Source organism: Cebidichthys violaceus, unplaced genomic scaffold, assembly GCF_023349555.1.
Source record: "Cebidichthys violaceus isolate CVI_PGR_0920_01 unplaced genomic scaffold, fCebVio1.0.p SCAF_7, whole genome shotgun sequence".
In the NCBI taxonomy this organism is placed as follows: domain Eukaryota; kingdom Metazoa; phylum Chordata; class Actinopteri; order Perciformes; family Stichaeidae; genus Cebidichthys; species Cebidichthys violaceus.
In genome coordinates, this window is record NW_027176927.1 from 14,208,420 (window position 1) to 14,228,173 (window position 19,754).

Below are 19,754 nucleotides of genomic sequence, written 5' to 3' on the forward strand. Positions count from 1 at the left end.
TGAGAAAAATGTTTTCTTGGCCAGAAAACAACAGCTTTTTGCTAACTGGCCTTTTTTTGTCAGGATAACAAAGAGAAGCGGAAATATCCAACATTTAAAATCTTCAACTGGTGAAACACCTTTATCTTTAAACATATGGAGGCACATGTGCAGACATCCTTTGTCTTAGCTGCTTGCTTTTCTCTTACTTGGCTTCCTCCTTTGTCCCTTTGACAACTTTGGCCCAGTAGACTCTTTAGGCCGGTCACCATGGAGACCCACCCTGAAGTGGCTTGGGAGTGGTGCGGGTCAGAGGAGGTCAAGTCGAGGGACTGTTTTGGTAAACGGAGCACGCTTCATTAGGCCTTTTGGCTTGAGGTTCATTAAAACTGCAGGAGAGGACATTCCAGGAGACTCTATTAACCAAGCAGTGACACGCTGTCAGGCCAACAGATTTCAAACATCTTGTGTTAACCCCCCCCCCCCTCCCTCCACACACAAACACAAAGGCACAAATCCACACATACACAAAACATACTTGCACACGCACAAAAACAAGTGTAGACCTCATATACACATGCACAAACACGCACACTCTCCCAAATCCCTGTGTCTTCTGCAGCAGTGTTGCCTCACTCTACCCCACACACACACCCTCCCTCACACAAAAGGCTCCATCTGTTGGCCCGTTCAACTTTCCCTGGCGGTCCTCTGGGGGTTGTGAGTCTGCAGATGGAGGGAAACCACAGTCACCCTGCCATTGCTCCTGTGACACCTTCAGATCAAAATAGATACTCAGAAGCAGGGCAGAAGAAGGAGGGAGTGCTAGAATGTTTTGGGAGTAAAGGAAGGAAAATAAATATATTTTTTTTATGAAGGATGAAGTGTTACAGAGGTAGGTTAAGGGTTAGATGATTAGGACAGAGTGACAGGGTGAGATGAAGTTGTATGCGGGGAAAGAATAAAAGAAAGGTATATGCTCTGCAACCTGCTAGCAATCCATATATTTTTATTTTAATCTTATTGTTCAAGTGGAGCACATGCCAGATAATGCGACTAAAATGACTTAGAGAATTCTATCCGATTGAGGCACATGACATAAGTAAATCAAAACACTTAGTTTTGATCAAAATGCAAGCTATGGCACTTCAGAGGGAGCCTGTCAGATCAGTGCTTTTAGCTGTCCACTGTATAAGCAGGTATAACTGGATTATCCTTGTGTTTCAGTTGGCAAGCCTTATCACGTCGGCTCTATGGTTGGTCAGTTCAAACTGGACAGATTGCGGTTTGCAGAGAAGGGGTTTAGCCTCGTTTGGAGCCCTGATATGTTAATTAAAGTGGATTTTACAAAAATGGGACGGGCAGGATGATAAACTCCACCTCAACAACGCCATAAGCCCTTCTGTTGGCAGAGGGGTATTCTGGCGTGATTGTGTGTTTTTTTCATTGTCTGTGCTCCTGTACTTCTATCCCTGTGAGAACCAGTTTGAGCCTTTCAGTACGAGGTCAATTTTGGTCTGTGATTAGTTTTATTTAAAAAAAAATAGGATCCACACTCGTTACTCTGTTAAACATGATATCATAGCATCGTGATTTAAGACATTTGCTGTACCACAAAATAAGGAAAGTAAAAACTTTGGAATGGATTAATGAAGTTTAGATGGTCATTTCTGCAGCATATCATGTAATGTCACACCACCATAAATCCTTGATTGTTCCCACACCTGGTTATCTGCACTGCATAGTGCTTATGGTCATCTTATATTATGAAATGGTTTGGTCTATGGCAGGTAATGTGCACAGGTCAGTCTGCAGTAGCCTATTGACGTTTTTATCTTGTAGCTTTCTGCCAGCACAGCTAAAATATAAGTTGGTCAGTTTTGTGTGACAGTTAAAGTCGATAAAATATGAGGCACGCTTGCAGGTGGCCGGCCGTTTTCTTTTGCAGCTATTGTGATTTAGATGGACCATTTCTTAAATACTTTGCAGTACATGGTGTACTTCTTTTTGTATATTTGGCAATACAAGTAATAAATCAAGTTTAATTTATTTCAAATTTTTGCTTTTTGCTACTGTCCACTTCCCAAGGTTCCTTCCTGTTGCACAAAACAGAAGCATTACTTTAAAATAACAAACAGTCACACTTAATGATGAATACAGCAAATATGATTCCACCTCGACAACCACAGCACTGCATTTTGAAGAACATACTTGGCTTAGTGCTGGGCTCCAAATTGCAATTGTTGCTTTCAATCAATAGACATATTGTCTACTCATTGCATAATGTACACTAAATTTAGAGACTGTCCTAATAGTAGCTTTGCCTTGGCTGCCTGGTTGAGGTGACAAAACTCCTCCAGCAGAAATCCTTGCTCGATAATAATCACAAGTAATGTAAACGGAATTTGTATTGTTGAATCACTCCTTTGAAAACGGCATTGCATGATCTCCTTCAGTAAAACAAAATAATTCCATTCTCCTGAGGAAAAAGAAATTGCTAAATCTTCACCTCTCTAATACTGTGAGGGAGAGGTGAAGAGGAACATTACTGCTGACCTCTGCTCACTGGAGTAAAAGTTATAGTGGTGAGAGTTATTGTAATGTTTGGGAGAAGAAAGAATCCAGTCATTGGAGGCTCTTTCATAAAAACTGTTGAAGTGCAGTTGTTTGTAGGGGGCATACGTTTTGTTTTGTATGTGTGTGTGCACTGTGTGTGTGTGGGTGCATTTGTGGACAGCAGAACATAAATAATAGAACACAAGGGTTTTTGTTATTAAAGTGGCCTTTTATTGCTTAATAGCTTTTGTTAAAGGCTTGCTTTGGATCCATTCAATATTGTTTCTTTCCATTCCTTGTTTTTGCCCCCATTTTTAGCACGGCCAGATTTAGCTCAGTTTCATCCTCTAATCCTTCTGTTTTGTTACTGACACTGGGAGAACAGCCTGGGCTGTGTGGCTCAGCCCCGCCTGTCAAAGCCTATAACATCTCTCACCAGGATCAGGTTATTGCCTGAGCTCTGTGTATCTTTATATTGCATTGCTTATGATAGGAGGCTCTGGTGTGCGCGTGTGTGTGTGTGTGTGTGTGTGTGTGTGTGTGTGTGTGTGTGTGTGCGCGCGCGCTTGCCACCATGCACATATGTTTGTGCGCGTATTTATTGTACATGGATGAGGTGACTCCGAATGAATGAATGGGACACACAAGAGTGGATATAACAATTGTCTTTTCTGACCTCAAATTTCAATATTGTCCCCTCATGTCTGTTCCGCCCTCCCTCTCCACCTACCGCCGTGTTCCCCTCTCTCTCTACGTTCGTCCATCACCACAGCGGGGCGATAGATAGGGTGGTAGAGACGGCGAACGTTAAAGTTTGTGGTCCGTGGACGGACAGCTCGGCATGAATATCAGTGGCACAGAGTAAAGCGCTGGGAATTGGATGAGCGAGAGTGAGGGAGGCGTCAGCACTTTACCTCCCATGCATTTTCACTCAGCCGGATTGAGTCTTATTATCTGACCCTGCTGCTCTCCCCTCAGTGAACTAATAATATTGTTTCAGTGATCCTGTCCAGCCTCTGACCTCATGACTTCACACAGGAATCTGTTAGAGAGTTTCCCGAAGAAGTCTGATACTTTTTAGCCTTTGCTTTTCCCTTGGCCCTGGTGTGAGCATATGCACTAGCAGCAACTCAGTGATATTTATTTTTGCTGTCTGTCTAAATGTTACCGCAATTGTATTAGCATCATAATGCCATCAGTTCTATATCTGATGCTGTTTATTAGTCTGGTGAAGATTTTATCTAACAGAAGACCTTCTCACAGTCACTGAGTAATTCTCGTCATGTTGTACTTCACCTAGACAAATATCTGTATAAATCCTCATCAACGAGATCTCATTTGATTGGCCGACAGTGTGTTTTTGTTATTAACAGCCGAATCAAAGTTGCAATATCAGTGAATTAACATGGTTATGTAGGAGCTTGTTAGGCAGCTGAGGTAAATGGCGGAGATTTGAGAAATAATCCTTCCCCAATCTGGTCACCACAGCTGGTTGTCTCAAAACCTCCATCCATCCTGACAAACACACACACACACACACCCAGCTCTGAACTACATGTGGCTGCCAACATGCATAGGAACACAGAGATGGGGATTGAAAGGGAACAGCAAAGAGTGTGTTGGTGTGTTTAATTGGGTTTTTCCAAATCCATCTTAACCCCGATATATGTCCTTGTCCATGTCCACATGCCCTGGCTTCACTATGCCTACAGTTCAGCCAAAGCACAGCAACTTCTGCTTGCAAACTTTGCAAGCAGTGGCACAAGGTCCCTATTCAGACTTCATCACTATAGCATACTTTTGAGGGGATTAAGCATTAAGCAACAATGTATGCTGAAAGTCCTCTTATCTCTATGTGCTACTGTTATTTTTGTGATGCTGGTAATTGTCCTTTCTGATTTCTGGTGATGCATGCGCTCGCCTGTAAAATCTCCTTCTCCTGTGGTCAACTGGAAGCCAGATTGGCCGGGGGAAACAAAAAAAACATGTTGACCTTGTCTACAGATTTAGAACACAGAGGCATCACTGATATGGCAGCTGTACTGTGGCAGGCAACAGAAGCCGGGGCTCCAATCAGATCATCAGGTCAGATGGCTGTAGTTAATGCCGAGGCTCAGAGTGTGGATGTAATACTTTCCAGCTCAACGCACAAAGATAATATTGCAGGCCTTTGTCGAGACCCCGTCAGTAGTCTTGAAGGTTTACTGAGGCCCCTTTTCATTAAAGTAACCACTTCCTAAGAACTGTGGGTGCTGAACTGGTTAAATCCTCTTCTTTTTTTTGGTGTGGATAGCATATTGGGCGTTGAATTTCTCTGCCTGTCTAAATTGTAAGCTACTGCCTCCAAGCTGTCATATCTATTTTGTAATTAAGCATTTTTTTCTTTATTTTGACAAGTGACAGAATCCGAGCTGCCACACTGCTAATGGCGATCTGGATGATTTAAGCACGCCTCCTACACCATGCACCTTCCACACAAATACTGTACACACATAGGCATACACAAGAACTCACACAAAATATTGCATGCAGTCTCACTCCTACACCACTTTTCTGAATCAATCTCCTGGACATGACCCCATCTTTGCCTCTTCCACATATTGTGTTGCTTTCCACCGGAGTGCTTATTGCTTTCTTGATTAATCTTCCTCCTTGCTTTCCCTGCCGCACTGGTCTGAGTCAGTAGACTTCCTGTTGGTTTTCAAAACAACTCTTCATGTCAGCCTTCCTTCCTCCCACCCCCCCCACCCCCCTTCCCGTGCTCCTCCCTCGTCTTCTATTCATCACTCCACAGCCCATTTTACAGTATCTTTCTGTCTCCTTCCTCCATCCGTTTCTTTCGCTCCATTACCTTGCTCGTTCACGTCCCCTTCATCTCACCCTCTGCCTGTCCAACCTCCTGACATGGATTCTTTTTACCCTCTTACTGTATTTCCCTACTCTTTCCTGCTTTTCCCCTCTCACCATTCATCTTCAGGTCCTCTGTCCGTTTCCCTCCCTCCCTCACCAGCTTTCTGTCAGGCCCCAGCTCTCTCCCTCCTCTTCCTTCGTCTGGCAGTGGAGCGGCTCCACTCTTGCTGACAGTGCTGTTTGTGTGAACTCAGTGCTGAGCTTCACAGCCCCCTCGCCTCCCATTGCTCTCCCCCCCCTCTGCCGCCTCTCCACCTCATCCTCCACCTCCCTCCCTCTTTTCCTCCTGCCTCCCACCTACATACGCCTCCAGGCGGGGGAATTAACCTTCCAGCCCTGGGCTGCTGGGCTTAATGACTGTCTGTGGGGCCAGCTCTGGCTACACAACCCAGCTGCTAACATCTGGGCCACACACACACACACACTCACACCGCCCATACACATATACACACACACACTACACAGAGAGCTATACTGGACACTGGCACTGTGCAGCATGGACAACATACGGTTACAGTCCTTGCATTTGTGCCGTTATACTGTGTGTCATTATCATTCTTTCTTTATTGCCTGCTGCACAAATGTGGGAGTTTCTAAGCATTACTATCACATACAGCGGTTGGTCTGCCATTACTGCTTGCCGCTGACCCATAGTGGAACAACAGATGCAGCAGTATAAATGCTTTTGTGTTTATACAGAGCAAATCGCTTGAACATATAGTCAACACGGAGCCACGGCACAAGCTTGGACTATCAGCAGATCAAATGAAAAATACATGCATGTGAAAAATAAACATGACCTTTAAGTTGTCTTGCTAGAAGAGCTTTCAGTGTGTTCCACTGAGCAAATGGTGGTATTCTCCATCCGCCATTCAGTTGGAAGTATATAATTGACAAAAAGGGTGGGGGGAAGAAATATTCAGAAAAAAATATCAAATATCCGACTGTTGAAAGTGAATTCTTTGGCCGGTCTCCATCTCTGCAGCAGAGCAGATCACCCCAGGAGTATTTCGTATAGGAAATACGGTTATGTGGATACTTTCTATTCCATTCATTATGTATGAGCATAAATGTTACAAACTAGCAGCTGTGAAGACATCCATGTTGCATCTGTATCTTTGAGGGCTGCATTGCTCCTTCCAACCTGCCACAGTGAAATGCTAAATATTGGGATCCATGAATACTCCGCAGAGAGGCAGAATAGAAAGAAACTAAAGGCCCGTTCCTCCGCTCTTATTACTGGCTCACTGCAACTTTATTACGCTTTTATAGTTATTTATTCAATTCTGCTGAAACAAGAGGTCCAACTAATTTTTAAATGGTCATTTTGTTACTGCGTGGCCTTAAAATTATTAAAAATGAACTGAATCCTTGGGGGAGCCATTACATTGTTATTGTTTTTTTACTTTTAGTCTCCTGTTCAGGTGACCCCTTTGTAACCACCACCACCGCCACCAACACTTCTGGTATGCACGCCTTCCTTCACACTTCAGTCTCTGCTACCGCCTCTCTCCCTCTCTTCATCTGTTTGCCTCTGTCTTAGACTAAGGAGTGAGGGAAGAGGGAGTCCCATTGGCATTCTTTAACATCTCCGTTGCTCACTTGTGTTCAGAGAGCCATCTGTAGATCAGAAAGACAAAAAAGACGCTCCTGAGCCTCGGCGTCACTCAACAGGTAGGAGCCGCTCTCTTTCTCTCATGCAAATCCACACACCTATTCAAAGATTCCTAGCTTTTTTTAGAAGGAGGTACCACCTCTCTGTCTGCTTGCCTCGCACTCTTTCTTTCCGTGCACCCTAGGCAGGCAGATGTGCTTGAGTTGGTGGAGGTTGAAAGAAGGTTTTGCCTCTCTGTCTCTCAACTTTTTCATGGGGAGAGCAGGTTTGTGAGTGTGTGTGTGTGTAGCGAAGTCAGAGTAATCCAGTAAACTTGAACAGTTTGAGCTGAAGAGAGTGGAGACAAAGCACACAAACACCTAACTTGCGTTTCTACTGGACATGTCAAGCTGCTGGACGAAGCCGATAGTGTATGATTTAGTCTATTCTCGAGGATGAGGTCTGTTCTGTTTAGCACATCCAGGTCTCAATCATACTGCCATGTTTTAATGCAAAATCCATGATTTTGATGCAATTAGATTCTGTTGATAATCTAATTTGAATCTTTTAGAAACCCTCTTTATCAGCAGTTCAGTGTTCAAGCAGCAATGGTTCACAATGCAGCTTCTATAAGCTATTGTAATTGGAGCCACAGGCAACTGGTGAGATTGGTAAGAAGTTGGTATTAAGATGTAGGACCACATCTGAATTGGATGTCTGCACGGGGTTTGAAACTTAATTTTCTGCACATTGAATGATTTCATGGGGTTTCACGTTAAATTGGTCTAGGATTGGGTGTATTGAGTCGTTTGATGGTGATATGAAAGACGCCATTAAAAACCTACCTGTCGGGGTCACGCTGAATGGTTCAGCTACTTCTAATGCCCTTGCGGGGAGAGTGGCAGACCTGTGTCTGAAAGCAAATCAAATTTCAAATCAAACTTTCTAATTTGCATTTGTAAGAAGCTGGTGAAGAACAAGGTCAAACATCTGTGGCAATGAGTGTATTGCTGTAGTAAAATTTGAGTCTTTCTTATATTTGAAGACAAATTAAATTTCCATTCGGTCTGGTATTTATCTAATGCTACATTTGAAGCAACGGTTAAATGACATATCAAAATTATTCCACAAGCACTAAACCATCCTAGATTTTTCATACAAAGAAAAAAAACACTTATCAACAAATTAACATTCTTGCAACTGGCTATATTTTTTTAAGCAATTAAGGTGGAGGCTGTTTCTGAGTCCCAATGAAAATGGTGACTCGTGAGGCCAGCGGCAACCTTTCTGTGTTGGCCAAACATTTTGCTGCACCTGCTGTACCTGAGCTCTAAATCCCAAAGGAAGAGTTCTGGCTGTTTTCATTGTGCTGTAGACAGTGGAAAGAAATCCTGTACTTCTTATCAAAAAATGGATAGCTTTAAAGTGCATATGAGAAATAATGTTAACTTTAGGCAGGATATAATGATTATGTATACCTACGTGAGATGGTAAAAGAGAAAATGTAGAAGACGGCCACTGTCAACCTCAGAAAAGAATTTCTATTCATTGAAGAGGGAAATAATTACCCCAGTGTGGTTTCGAAGAGTATACTGGGGGCTCTGAAATACACAAATGTTTTGAGAGCGAAAAAAATAATTGAGTGTGAGTTAATTCTTATCAAAGCCTGTTGGAGTGCAACTAATCGACTGAGGGGAGCTGCGTCGAAGAGCTGCTGCCTTCAATTCATTTTGTCTATTCAGATGAGAAAATATTTAGTTTTCAATTAAGTAAATCACTATTATTTGTTCCACTCCTTCAGCAGATACATTTAAGTGATTACAAACTTTACAAACAATTATAATCCACAGAGAGCTCTTCCAGGTCAAATAAGGAAGAGTATTGGATGCAATGGGCACAGAACCACAGCACGGCCTACAGACCTAATTCCAAACTGTGCCTGAGCTATTCTCATAAAGAGCATGGCATGATGCTGACATCATGTATCCATGGAAAACGACCTGCCAAAAACAAATACACAGAAATTTTGACATGACTGTCTTAAAGAGCCGCGCTTTAACCCAGTTACTCAACAAGTCGTCTTGCCTAAACAACAAAATATGACTCTCCGTAATGTTAAGGTATAGTTTAGGCAACAAGCAAAGATTATTCCCATTGACCATACAATACTGAAACAGCAGCATATTTTATTTGCAGACCAATAAAACGCCTGACAAATGTTAGAGAAGGGGTAATGGTTACAAGACACCAGGATTACTGTAGCTATAGGCCCAGTAGGCGACACTGTAACATCCTGTGCTGACACTAATTAGAAAAAAAGGTTGTCTAAAGCTTTTTGAAAAGTGTCCAATGCTGTGTTTCTGAAGAAGGAACTCTCTATTCACTACACGTTTTATATAATTTACATTATTGATGTTTATCATATCATGTTACAATTTCTATAATGTTGAAGGAATTTGTTGCTTTCCATGCAGCCACTTGTTTACATTAATTTAAGTGCTGTGTAAAAATACACTTGCAGATATTTGAAAGGTATTTATTTGCCCTGTATCAGTTTGTACAATTGATCATATTTGCTCTGTTCTTCATCATCAGCTGATCCTTAATTATTGTGGTAGGAGAAGCCAGATGAAATGCTAAAAGAACCCACAGATGTCTTCATAACAACTAATAATCACATTAAAATGTACATGAAATAGTTTTCTCCTTGCGACAGGACACTAAAACTAGCTTAATAAACTAAGCCATTCAAACAGTGAAAGCTCTTCAGCCATCCTAAAACATAAATTACCAACACCATGCTTTTAACCTGCCTCGTAGGTTTTTAAAGTTAATTATGTTTTCATTGCATGCTAATGCAGGATTGATTTATTGATTTTGATTTATTGGTTGATTGATTGATTGATTGATTGATTGATTGATTGATTGATTGATTGATTGATTGATTGATTGATCAATCTGATAAGTCTGCTTCAATTATGTTGTAATCATGTGCTCATCAGACGCTTGTGAGACTTGGAAGTCGGATGCTAAAGTGAATTGTAAATAGTATTGCAAACGCAAGTATGTTCTTCAGAAAGTCAAACCTTGAAAATAAAACAAAAAAGTAAACACGGAATGACTAAAGGCTTATATTACACTGTTAGACTTAATACAAACCACTCCTAAAAGCATATATCTACTATATTCATCTTGTAAGGTACATGTTGTTGTGTATATCTCACATAGATTTTTTTTTTCATGTTTGTTTCAGGATTGTCCAAGGTCAGGTGTCAGTGGTGAAATGGACTTCTTTTCGGCATGGATTGTGTCTCCTCTCACTCTACCCTTTCTATGTCTCATCTGGGGTAAGCGAATCAAATGTCACCATGGAGCTGTCACTACACTAACTGAGGCCTTTTCAAGTCTCATCCTGGTTCAGGCCATTCAGCTGAGCATTGGGAACCTTGACTTTATTGAAGCCTTGAATTCCTTTTCACTGTATTTATAAAAGCAATTCTATGTTTATGTGTGTAGGTTGCCCTCTCAATTTACAAAGGTTTACAGTGATGCATGTACTGTGGATGTAAGTCAGTTAAACTAACCAGGTTAATCTAATACTTATCTCTTAATCCTATGGAAATCTTGTCAAAGATACCACATATACCGCAGTATCAATGGGTTTACTTTACTGGCATTTATATATGTTTCTGCAGGGGAACCATTCTTCCTATGATCTCAGATAGAAAGACACATTTTGTTAACCAATTTATTCAGGCAAACCCAGTCTCAGGGTATTAGTGTTTTATGCAAATAGCTTAATCTGGAAACTGCCTAATGTGTTGCAAAGGGTTGCTACATGTGACCATAGTGACTTTTCCACCAAGATTGTTGTTAAGCTGAAGGTAAATGTTATCCATGCCATGTTATCCTTGGTGTCTTTTATACACTGTGTTTAGGTCCCTTCTAATCCAACCTCCAGCCTTGACTTTATACAGAAAATGAACAACACCAACTGCTACTGGGTATTGTGTGCACAGTATTTCCTGACTAGTTTCTATGGTATAGTAGAATAGTACAAAGGCTTCCAGTTCATGGGCTCAACATAACCCTAAGTGATCCGACAATATAATGGATAACATATTCTCAATCATATACTGCTACCTTATAATGGGAGAGGATCAATTAGCTGTAAAAGACCATTTTCATCAACAGACACCTTTTAGATACTATTACATAGGTATGTGAGCTGCATACTATAGCTAGAAGAAGTGAAGGCTGTGAAACATTGTCTGGAAAGAATTTGCTGCTCTTGAAAATCTTAAAAAATATAATGCAAAAATGAATGTAGAAATCAGGGTGGGGAAATTGCATGCATGTGTAATTATATACATCCACTCTTGAATAAAGAATGGAAATCAATATTTCACGGCAGACATTTTGACTGGTCATAGAAGGAAAGCACTGTTGTAATTATACACATTCATTAATGATGGCATGGTTGCATTCCATTTAGGTGCTGCAGCCCCAGCACCCTGGTGGTATTGTGAATGCTTGCTTGCTGGCAAGCATGCAGTCAGTCAGTTTATTCCAAAAGGTCTGCTTGTAGTAATTATTATTACTATATGAGCATACTTGACCCATTGCTGTGTAATTTAAGGGCCAGCTGTAGTGTCACTGCAAATTGCCCAAAATAATTAATACAAAAACTTAAGCTCAAGGTTGTAGTCACAAATGGCAGAATGCAGCATAAAAGCCATTGATGATACTGAAACATTGAAGTCCCCTTCATTTCGACTGACTGATGTAAAGACTTAGACATCATCATTAAGTCAGTAAAGTGACATAGTAATACCAGTTACACAGCAAGCTGGCTATTCCTACACGTTGTAAAATGCACTAACAGCTAAATCCAGAGTTATTTTTCATTCTGTTCATGTGAATGAACCAGAGACCAAGGTTGGAATGCAGGGTTAAATGAAACACTAGTGCATTTACTCTATGGGCCCCATGGATACTGAAGATTGCCAGAAGATCCGGACAATTTTGTACTTGGAAGTCAAACTTTTTTTTGCTTCATGCGCCACTGAGCAACTTTCATAGGAATAAACGGGGCCCCGCCTCTAACGCTGTATCCAGTTTTCTTTATCCTTCCATGACCTAAAAAGTCTTCTTCTCTCCCTTTTTAAAAAAAAAAAACCTCTTTCTTCAATTTCTCAACTATGGCAAGTAACCTAGGTCAGTGTTAAAGAGAACATGTCCCACAATATTACTTAATTCACATTTAGTGTCTTAGTGTCTTACACTTCTCAGTACTGTAGGTTAAAGCTCTAGTGGCAAAACCTCTGAATGTAATGAACTTAGCAAGGGTTCCCTCTATTGTTATTAAAATCATGTTGTGAGAGGAAGCTTGCGCTGTTTATTAATCTAAAAGTTACATAATCTCACTTTAAGACATGAGAAGTCTTATCACTACATTTTGATATGGTATTTAGTATTTCTATATCTCAGAATAACACAGTAATCGTTTTCCTGAAGCCACCGTAGACTGCTGTTGAGTATTCATTTATGTAAACTGTATGCAAATGTTCTCCTGTGTTTGGTTGTTTGTATGCATCCTCTGTAATGGCCAATCTTGCCCTTCATATTTGACGTGAGGTGACTGGTTCAGCCTTGATCTGAGAGCTCTGCCTCTCACTCATGTTGTCAGACGCAACAGAGCATGCACTTCACAAACAACTTGGTCATTGCTTCAATGAAGGTCAAGATTCAAACAGCCTGGCGGAATCAGGCTTCCTTCTCTGTGGGGCATTGTTTAAACGAGAATCACGCTTAGATATTAGGCATTAATTAGAGTATGCAGTTCTGTTTGGCTCCTTGAACTGAATTTAATCATAAACCCTATGTATAATAATCCTAGCCCCAGTGTTAGAGGCTCATTGGTGGCTTGTTCTAAGGTTGCCTTTCCTGACTCAAGTGCACTGCACCACTGAGTGTCACCTAAGAGCCTGGCTGAAGGATGGCTAGCCGCACCTATGACAAACAACAGGGATTAAAGTGATAATCATTACTCTTCCCAGGAGGAATTAGCTGGTGGGACATCGACACTGAAGAAAAACACGCAGGTGAACGAGGTCTCTGATACCCCATGCTTTTTCCCTTCACCCAATAACCTATGTGCATGGCTGAGGGGGGATTTAATTCGCAGTAATTACTTTATTGACTCATTTTCAGGGCCATATCACTGCAGTCTCCCATCAATAAAACATATGCCAAGATGAATAATGTGGCCAGACACAATGGGGTGGCTTCTCAGACAAAAGACCACAAGACTGCATCCCTGTGGTGTATGTTTATGATATCTTCCCTCTACTTCTTCTTTCTCGCTCAGTCACACTCCTCACACATGCTCAGCCCTTGATCTTCTCTACCTCTTTACATTAAATCCCATCACATCCCCTGCCCATCCACTCCAAATACTTTCCTCCTCCTCCTTTTATGTCTCCAGGCACGCAGGCCCAGCAGGCCTTCAGGTCTGAGCCCAGGAACCTCACTGTGCGGATGGGAGCCACAGCTGTGTTGAGGTGTGAGGTGCTGCGGGCCTCAGGGACTGTGCAGTGGGTGAAAGATGGCCTCCTCCTGGGACCACAGAGAAGCCTGCCAGGCTTTCCGCGCTACAGCATGATTGGAAATCCCAGGAGAGGTAAACAGGGATACTCACAGAATAAGGTCTATGGCCTATTGGGCTTTGATGGACCTATCCAAGCTAAATAAATTAACTTGTGTGATAAAAGCGCTACTAAAAAGATGCCATAATTAGTCATCATAAATTGCCTATGTTTGAGTGTGGCTTGCAGTTTATGGGTTTCAGATCCAATTGAGTGGAATAAGAGAAAATAACACTGGTCAATATAAAGCAAAGCTACTGTGTGGGCTAGAACATGATGTCAGATGTGGGGATGGTACATGCATGTGTGATGTGCCAAAGAAAGTAAAACAATAACATGCTGTCAGTGTTAAATTGAAACATATACTTTATGTTCTTGTGACATATACGTAATATAGTTTTAATTAAGAAGTACTGCTGTCAGCTCAGTAAGCAGTACAGCTTGATGTTGGCAAAAAGTAAATGAGATGATGTTGTTGCTATGGCTTCAAAGTGCTGTAATAAAGTAACACAGACATTACGGGAACCTTATGGCACATTGGCTCTCTATACAGGGAGCATCTGGGAATGAAGAGGTGATGTGATTGTCAACAGCCTCTTACGCATCACCCTCATTGTCACTCACATGTTAAGACAAAAAAAAGCAACAGTCAGTGTCAGCAAATCTGTGAAATGTGGCAGGGAATAAAGTGTGTTGCAGAATCTGCAACACAGTCTATAAAAAGTAATAGCCAATTAGAAGGCAATTCCGAGTAAGAGAAGAGCATCTGTTCCTGATCAGCCCGCAACTAGAAAAGCCGCACTTTACTGTTGCACAGTGTGGGAGACCGCCAGCGACACATAAACACTGTATAGATGCCCATCCACACGTTGTTCATGCTTATTGACGCCTAGAGTTTACAGAAAAACAAGCACTGAAACACTTTGTTAGCTTATTAGCAAATTACAGTAAGCATTACAGCAGGTTAAGAAAAAAAGAACTTGCCTCTGTTTACCTCAATAACAACAAAATAAGACTGTATACACATGAACACATGGACCACAAACACACACAAGCTGTCAAACACTCAAACATACACTCATGAATAAACTACCCATCTGCGCAGGTACACTTTACCAGGAAAAGAAACTGCACACTGATGTAAGCAATCACTTTACTTTGCAAGGAAAGAGCAAAATCATTTAAGATGGCACTTGACTGCACTTGATACTCCACCAGGTTCCACTGATTGTCACCATCAGTGATGTTTAATGATGCCTAAAAAAAGCCTGAGATCACACATTCATAAAAACAAGAGAGGCCAGCGTTGATTTCAACATATATTTACAGTAGATGTAACACCCCTTAGTTTCCCCAAGTGGAAGCAATAATGTCAGTGTATATGGACGTAAGCCTAAATCTAGGATGTCATGCATTTGTGCATTGTAAAGACAAACACACAGAAGAACAGATAAAACTGCTTGTTCAAGGCACCAAAGCATTACATTTTTAACTATTTATTTTCAGTGGTTGGTGCACAATGTGTAATTTGATTATAGTACATGGCATGCAGACAGTCAATCAGGCAAAATTTGATAATTTGTTGAACGCTCATATTCACACATGTACATATTCTTCTAACATGATCCAAACTAACTAATATCAATCATTTAGAAAGTGGTAAACCATAGTCACGTGAATATTAAGGTTGCTAAATTTGAAATTCATATCAAGTGCCTTTACATGGCTCTCAACATGGCATCAGCTGAGCCGACGACTTGCAGATAATGGTTATAACAGCACTAAGAGTGCCAACAACGCCAACAGGGCTAATAGAGCTAACAGTGTTTATCTGAGGGGGAACAAGGGGATGGGCGCTACTCTTCCGAGTAAAGTAGCTATAACCGTATGAGCGCCGCGCAGAGCTGCGGCCATGAGCAAGCCACTGGGGCATGCTCATATGCACTGCCATGTAGTAAAAGGCACACACGGCCAGCCCGGCTACAACAAACACAGAGAGAGAGCTACTTCATTCTCTGCTCAGGCAGACATTACTGCACTATATCTATACATTGCAAATAGTTGTTTGCTGCTATCTTAATGCTCTTGAGTATTGTTTAGAAAACCTTGAATACTTGTTGGTGGTATGCTGGCAACACTAGAATTTGCAGAGAGGAGAATATAACATTACTCTGCTGCTGACATAATGGCTACGAAGTTTTACTGTATCCCAAAATGTTGAAGGCCCTAGCTGAAATAAATACAGAGTAATGGACAAACAAGCAAATCGCGTTGCAGCCATCCGCCATCTCCCCTACCATAAATCTGCGCTCTCTGCAACTTGATTGCACTATTTGTGAGCGATTCCAGGAAAGAGGAATATGATTAATAACTTCAATGTCTCTCTCTCTCTGCACTCAATGATAACTTAGATGTGAAAATTGCTTCTGGTTGGTGTTAATTATCTTGCCAGCTTACTTGACACAAGCAATTTTAGGCCTGGGTGGTTGTCAGACCAAGATACTATTTTGCACATGTTAGTAGGCTGAGCGCCAGAGAATCAGGAGCTGGAAAACCAACACTGAACATCATCTAATCCCCACAGGTTATGGCAATGCATCAAACAAATCAAGCCCCGTTGGCATGCCAGACTATCAGAAGAGAGTTACAGAAAGGACTCTGCCTGGCATCAATTAATAGACAGTTTATTCGGCCGGCATTGTGAATCTGGGATTGGATTTCATTTAACATGCTGGAAAGTCATTCTGAAACAAAATGCCTCTGCTATGAGTATAGACAACGACTTGCATGTCTATGGAAAAGCCTCCAGCAGGAGATTATCAGCAAGTGAGATGTTTCCATTTTTACAGAAATATGAAAATACTCTATTTATAATCAAATCAAATACCCCAGTGCCAGTAGTAGGGTATATTACCGTATTGAATTGGAATGCCAGACTGTCATTGTACAAATTGCTTTTATTGTTAATTTTCCCATTTCCCACATTGAAAATTACCTATAATTCAGACACTCTGAAATCAACACAGAAGAAATAGGGCCTACAGGAGGTACTTATCAATATACATGCAACGACTCTGAGTAAAAAATACATGAGCTTTTCTTCGTTGTTATTTTTTTTTTACAATCATCACAACATAATGTGTCCGATTAATCTCTCCCTCTCTTCTCCAGGGCAGTATCATCTTCAGATTGAGAAGGCACAACTGGAAGATGAGGAACCTTATACATGTCAAGTGGGCCAGTCTGAGAGCAGTCAAGCAATCATTTCCAGTACAGCCTGGGTCAACGTTCTAAGTGAGCGCAACCATAGAGAGTGTGAATACAGGGGATGTGGGGGGTTATAAACATGTATTTTTTTGTCAGAGTAACCAGGGAACATCCTCAGTACTCCAGTAACATACACAACCTCCTGACCGGTAATCAGCATATAAAGAGCTGTTAAATATTCATTCATATTGATAAAGAGCTTTAATTTGCCTTCGACAAGGCATTTGAAGCAGCACACACTTGAATTTACAAACTAAATTCAAACTGTCCTTGGTACAGTAGAACCCAGCAGTTTCTGTCAAGTGCAAATCATATTTGAATGTATGAACCATGAAGAAAGTCACAATTTTTCTAACTTTTCTGACGGTATTTATTTCTTTAACAAGCACTATGCCATCCCCTCATGTTCCAGTACAGTAGGTCTATGACTTTAACCAGCAGCTACACAATATAAACTCTCAGAACAACCTGGATTCCCTGGCAAGCCTTGAGGCGATCCATGTCTTTCCCTTGCAATGGAATAAATTATAACAGAAGTGATTGAAAAGTTCCTACTCAGACATGGGCTGGAATAGATGTAATTGTGTGACTACATTAGACCACCTGTTGTCACTCTATAACAACCGGTATCTCTCTCTCCCTATCCCTCTTGCTTGTGGGAGCAAGCCCATATGTGGCAAGGAAAAGACTCTAAAAGAACCTTTCTTCTCCAGGCCCACTTCATTTGCTTACATCCCCCTCCCCATTCTGCATAATTTCTTCCTCTCTCCCTAGCTTTCCGGCTTTCTCTTTGGTGACCATGGAGAGGTTTTTTTTTTGGGGGGGGGGGGTTGCCGTGGCGATTCTAGTGGCCTCACTCTCTTCTGAGAAGAAAGCAGGTTTTTCTGACATCAATGGGCGCGATGGCGGGTGGTGTGGGATAGGAAGAGGCATAGAACGCAGACGTCTCCTTTGAATGGCTACGTTCTGTTCTGCACTGCAGCAGTCTTATGACCTACAGCAGGCCTACACCTGCAGCCACAGCAGGCTTGACTCCCACATTTATTACCTCTGAGATGCCTATTGCATGTGCGCCCACACATGGACGAAGTCAACAGATTGCCTTCGGCTTTGTTGAAAAGGTCAAAATGTGTAGGAATTATATTCGTGTTGCATCAGGGATCACTGGTAGTCGTATTTACCATGACTGAAACCTAGTGCTGCCCTGTGTGCTCATAGACTGTGCGTGACATGCTCAGATCTGTATCTTAGCTGGTGTCTTGGGAACACTTTCCAGCTGTTGACTGTTTAAGATGGACAGTTGCAGCTGTACTGTTGCAAAGGGCAAAGAGTGAAGCGACTGACTTTAAAAGCACTCTGCAGCCTTGGTCCTAAAGGGTCATTTGTTCCACCCCACCAACTCAACTGATTCAAAATACGTGACTAATTTGGAGCTTGATAATGAGCTGATGAATTCAATTTCCTGTTAGTGCTGAACTGGGACTGGAAACTGTGCATCCTTTTGAAGAGCACCATCTCTGATGAGATCCCTGCAGACTTCTCCATCACTGAACTACAGCTCCCAAGGCCCCACACCCCTGGCCAGTCAACCATGGCCACATCCCATCGAGCTCTGCATCAAATCAAAACACTATAAACTCTTTATGAGGAGATACAGTAGGGGAGAGGGGAGGAATGTGAAAACAAAACAGAGATTGCTGATGGTATAATTGGATTCTTGGGTCAGAGGGAGTGCTATCATGACTGGCTAATTCAAGATGGATCACTACAGGCAGTGAGTAGCAGGGACCGAGACAAAAATGTCAATAAGCCCCATCCGTGAGCTTACAAAGAGATGTTTTCAAGACATTTCCATTGGCGCAACATAACTCCTGTGTGTTTTTGCCTTCCTGCGGAGCTTAGATAGGGGATTACTGCAATAGGCAGATCAAGTGGCAGTGAGTAATCCATGACAATAACAACCTCTACCCCCTCCACTGAAACCCCCCCCCCCATCTAAAACTTACCCCGCACTGTGCCCGTCACATACCTGACACATCCTGTGTCTCAGTTTATACTATTAGTGTTAACATTTAATCCTATTAATGAACAACTCTGTGCCTCACTGCATTGCATTCCTGTACAGATGCCTCCTGTAAATCTTCAAAACATTTATTTGATGTGTTCTGGTTTTAGACTGTGTTACTCATTCAGTTGCCATAGTTTGGTCTTAAAGAGATGTGTGTGTGTGTGTGTGTGTGTGTGTGTGTGTGTGTGTGTGTGTGTGTGTGTGTGTGTGTGTGTGTGTGCCCATGTGTGTAAGCTTATTATCAGTGTTGGTTGGAGGTTAGAGGACATTTTAGGAACCAGGGCTATGGTGAGGTTTTTGCGGTAGCTAATGAGTTTAGCACTTGAAGACTATATAATGAGCCTTCATTTTACGATTCCCTGTTATGAATAATGGAACAACTTATAAATGGGGGCACAAGCAACTTGGAACATGGTGACTTTATTCATCTTCGTTCACGAAAAGTTCTGACAGTTGCCCAAGATGTAACCCCATCAGAGGACGGTGTGTTATACATTGGTGTGACGGTGTGCATATTACAGTGCCAGACAATTAGCAAAGGAGGCCCTGCTAAATAGTAAAAAAAGACACCAAAGGAACAACTGAAATGTTCTGTCTCTCTCCTCTGTTTTTAATTATTTTATCTTCAATCTATCAATAAGGTACATTTTCCATCCTTGTACGCATGTGAAATATAAGAGACAATAGTAGTGGGTCAGGGAGGAGAGCGGTGGCGATGGGCGAGGGGAGATGG

At 41.7% G+C, this 19,754-nt stretch overlaps 1 protein-coding gene across 1 annotated transcript in view; it reads left to right on the plus strand.

Moving 5' to 3' along the window:
* Nucleotides 1-249: 249 nt before the first annotated feature.
* The window catches only part of nphs1 (NPHS1 adhesion molecule, nephrin), a 42,834-nt gene continuing 23,329 nt past the window's right edge, over nucleotides 250-19,754 (plus strand). The window contains 7 exon segments of the mRNA XM_068735489.1: nucleotides 250-319; nucleotides 1,207-1,264; nucleotides 7,058-7,082; nucleotides 7,084-7,119; nucleotides 10,293-10,386; nucleotides 13,527-13,721; nucleotides 16,858-16,980. Of these exon segments, the coding sequence (XP_068591590.1) occupies nucleotides 250-319; nucleotides 1,207-1,264; nucleotides 7,058-7,082; nucleotides 7,084-7,119; nucleotides 10,293-10,386; nucleotides 13,527-13,721; nucleotides 16,858-16,980 (601 nt within the window).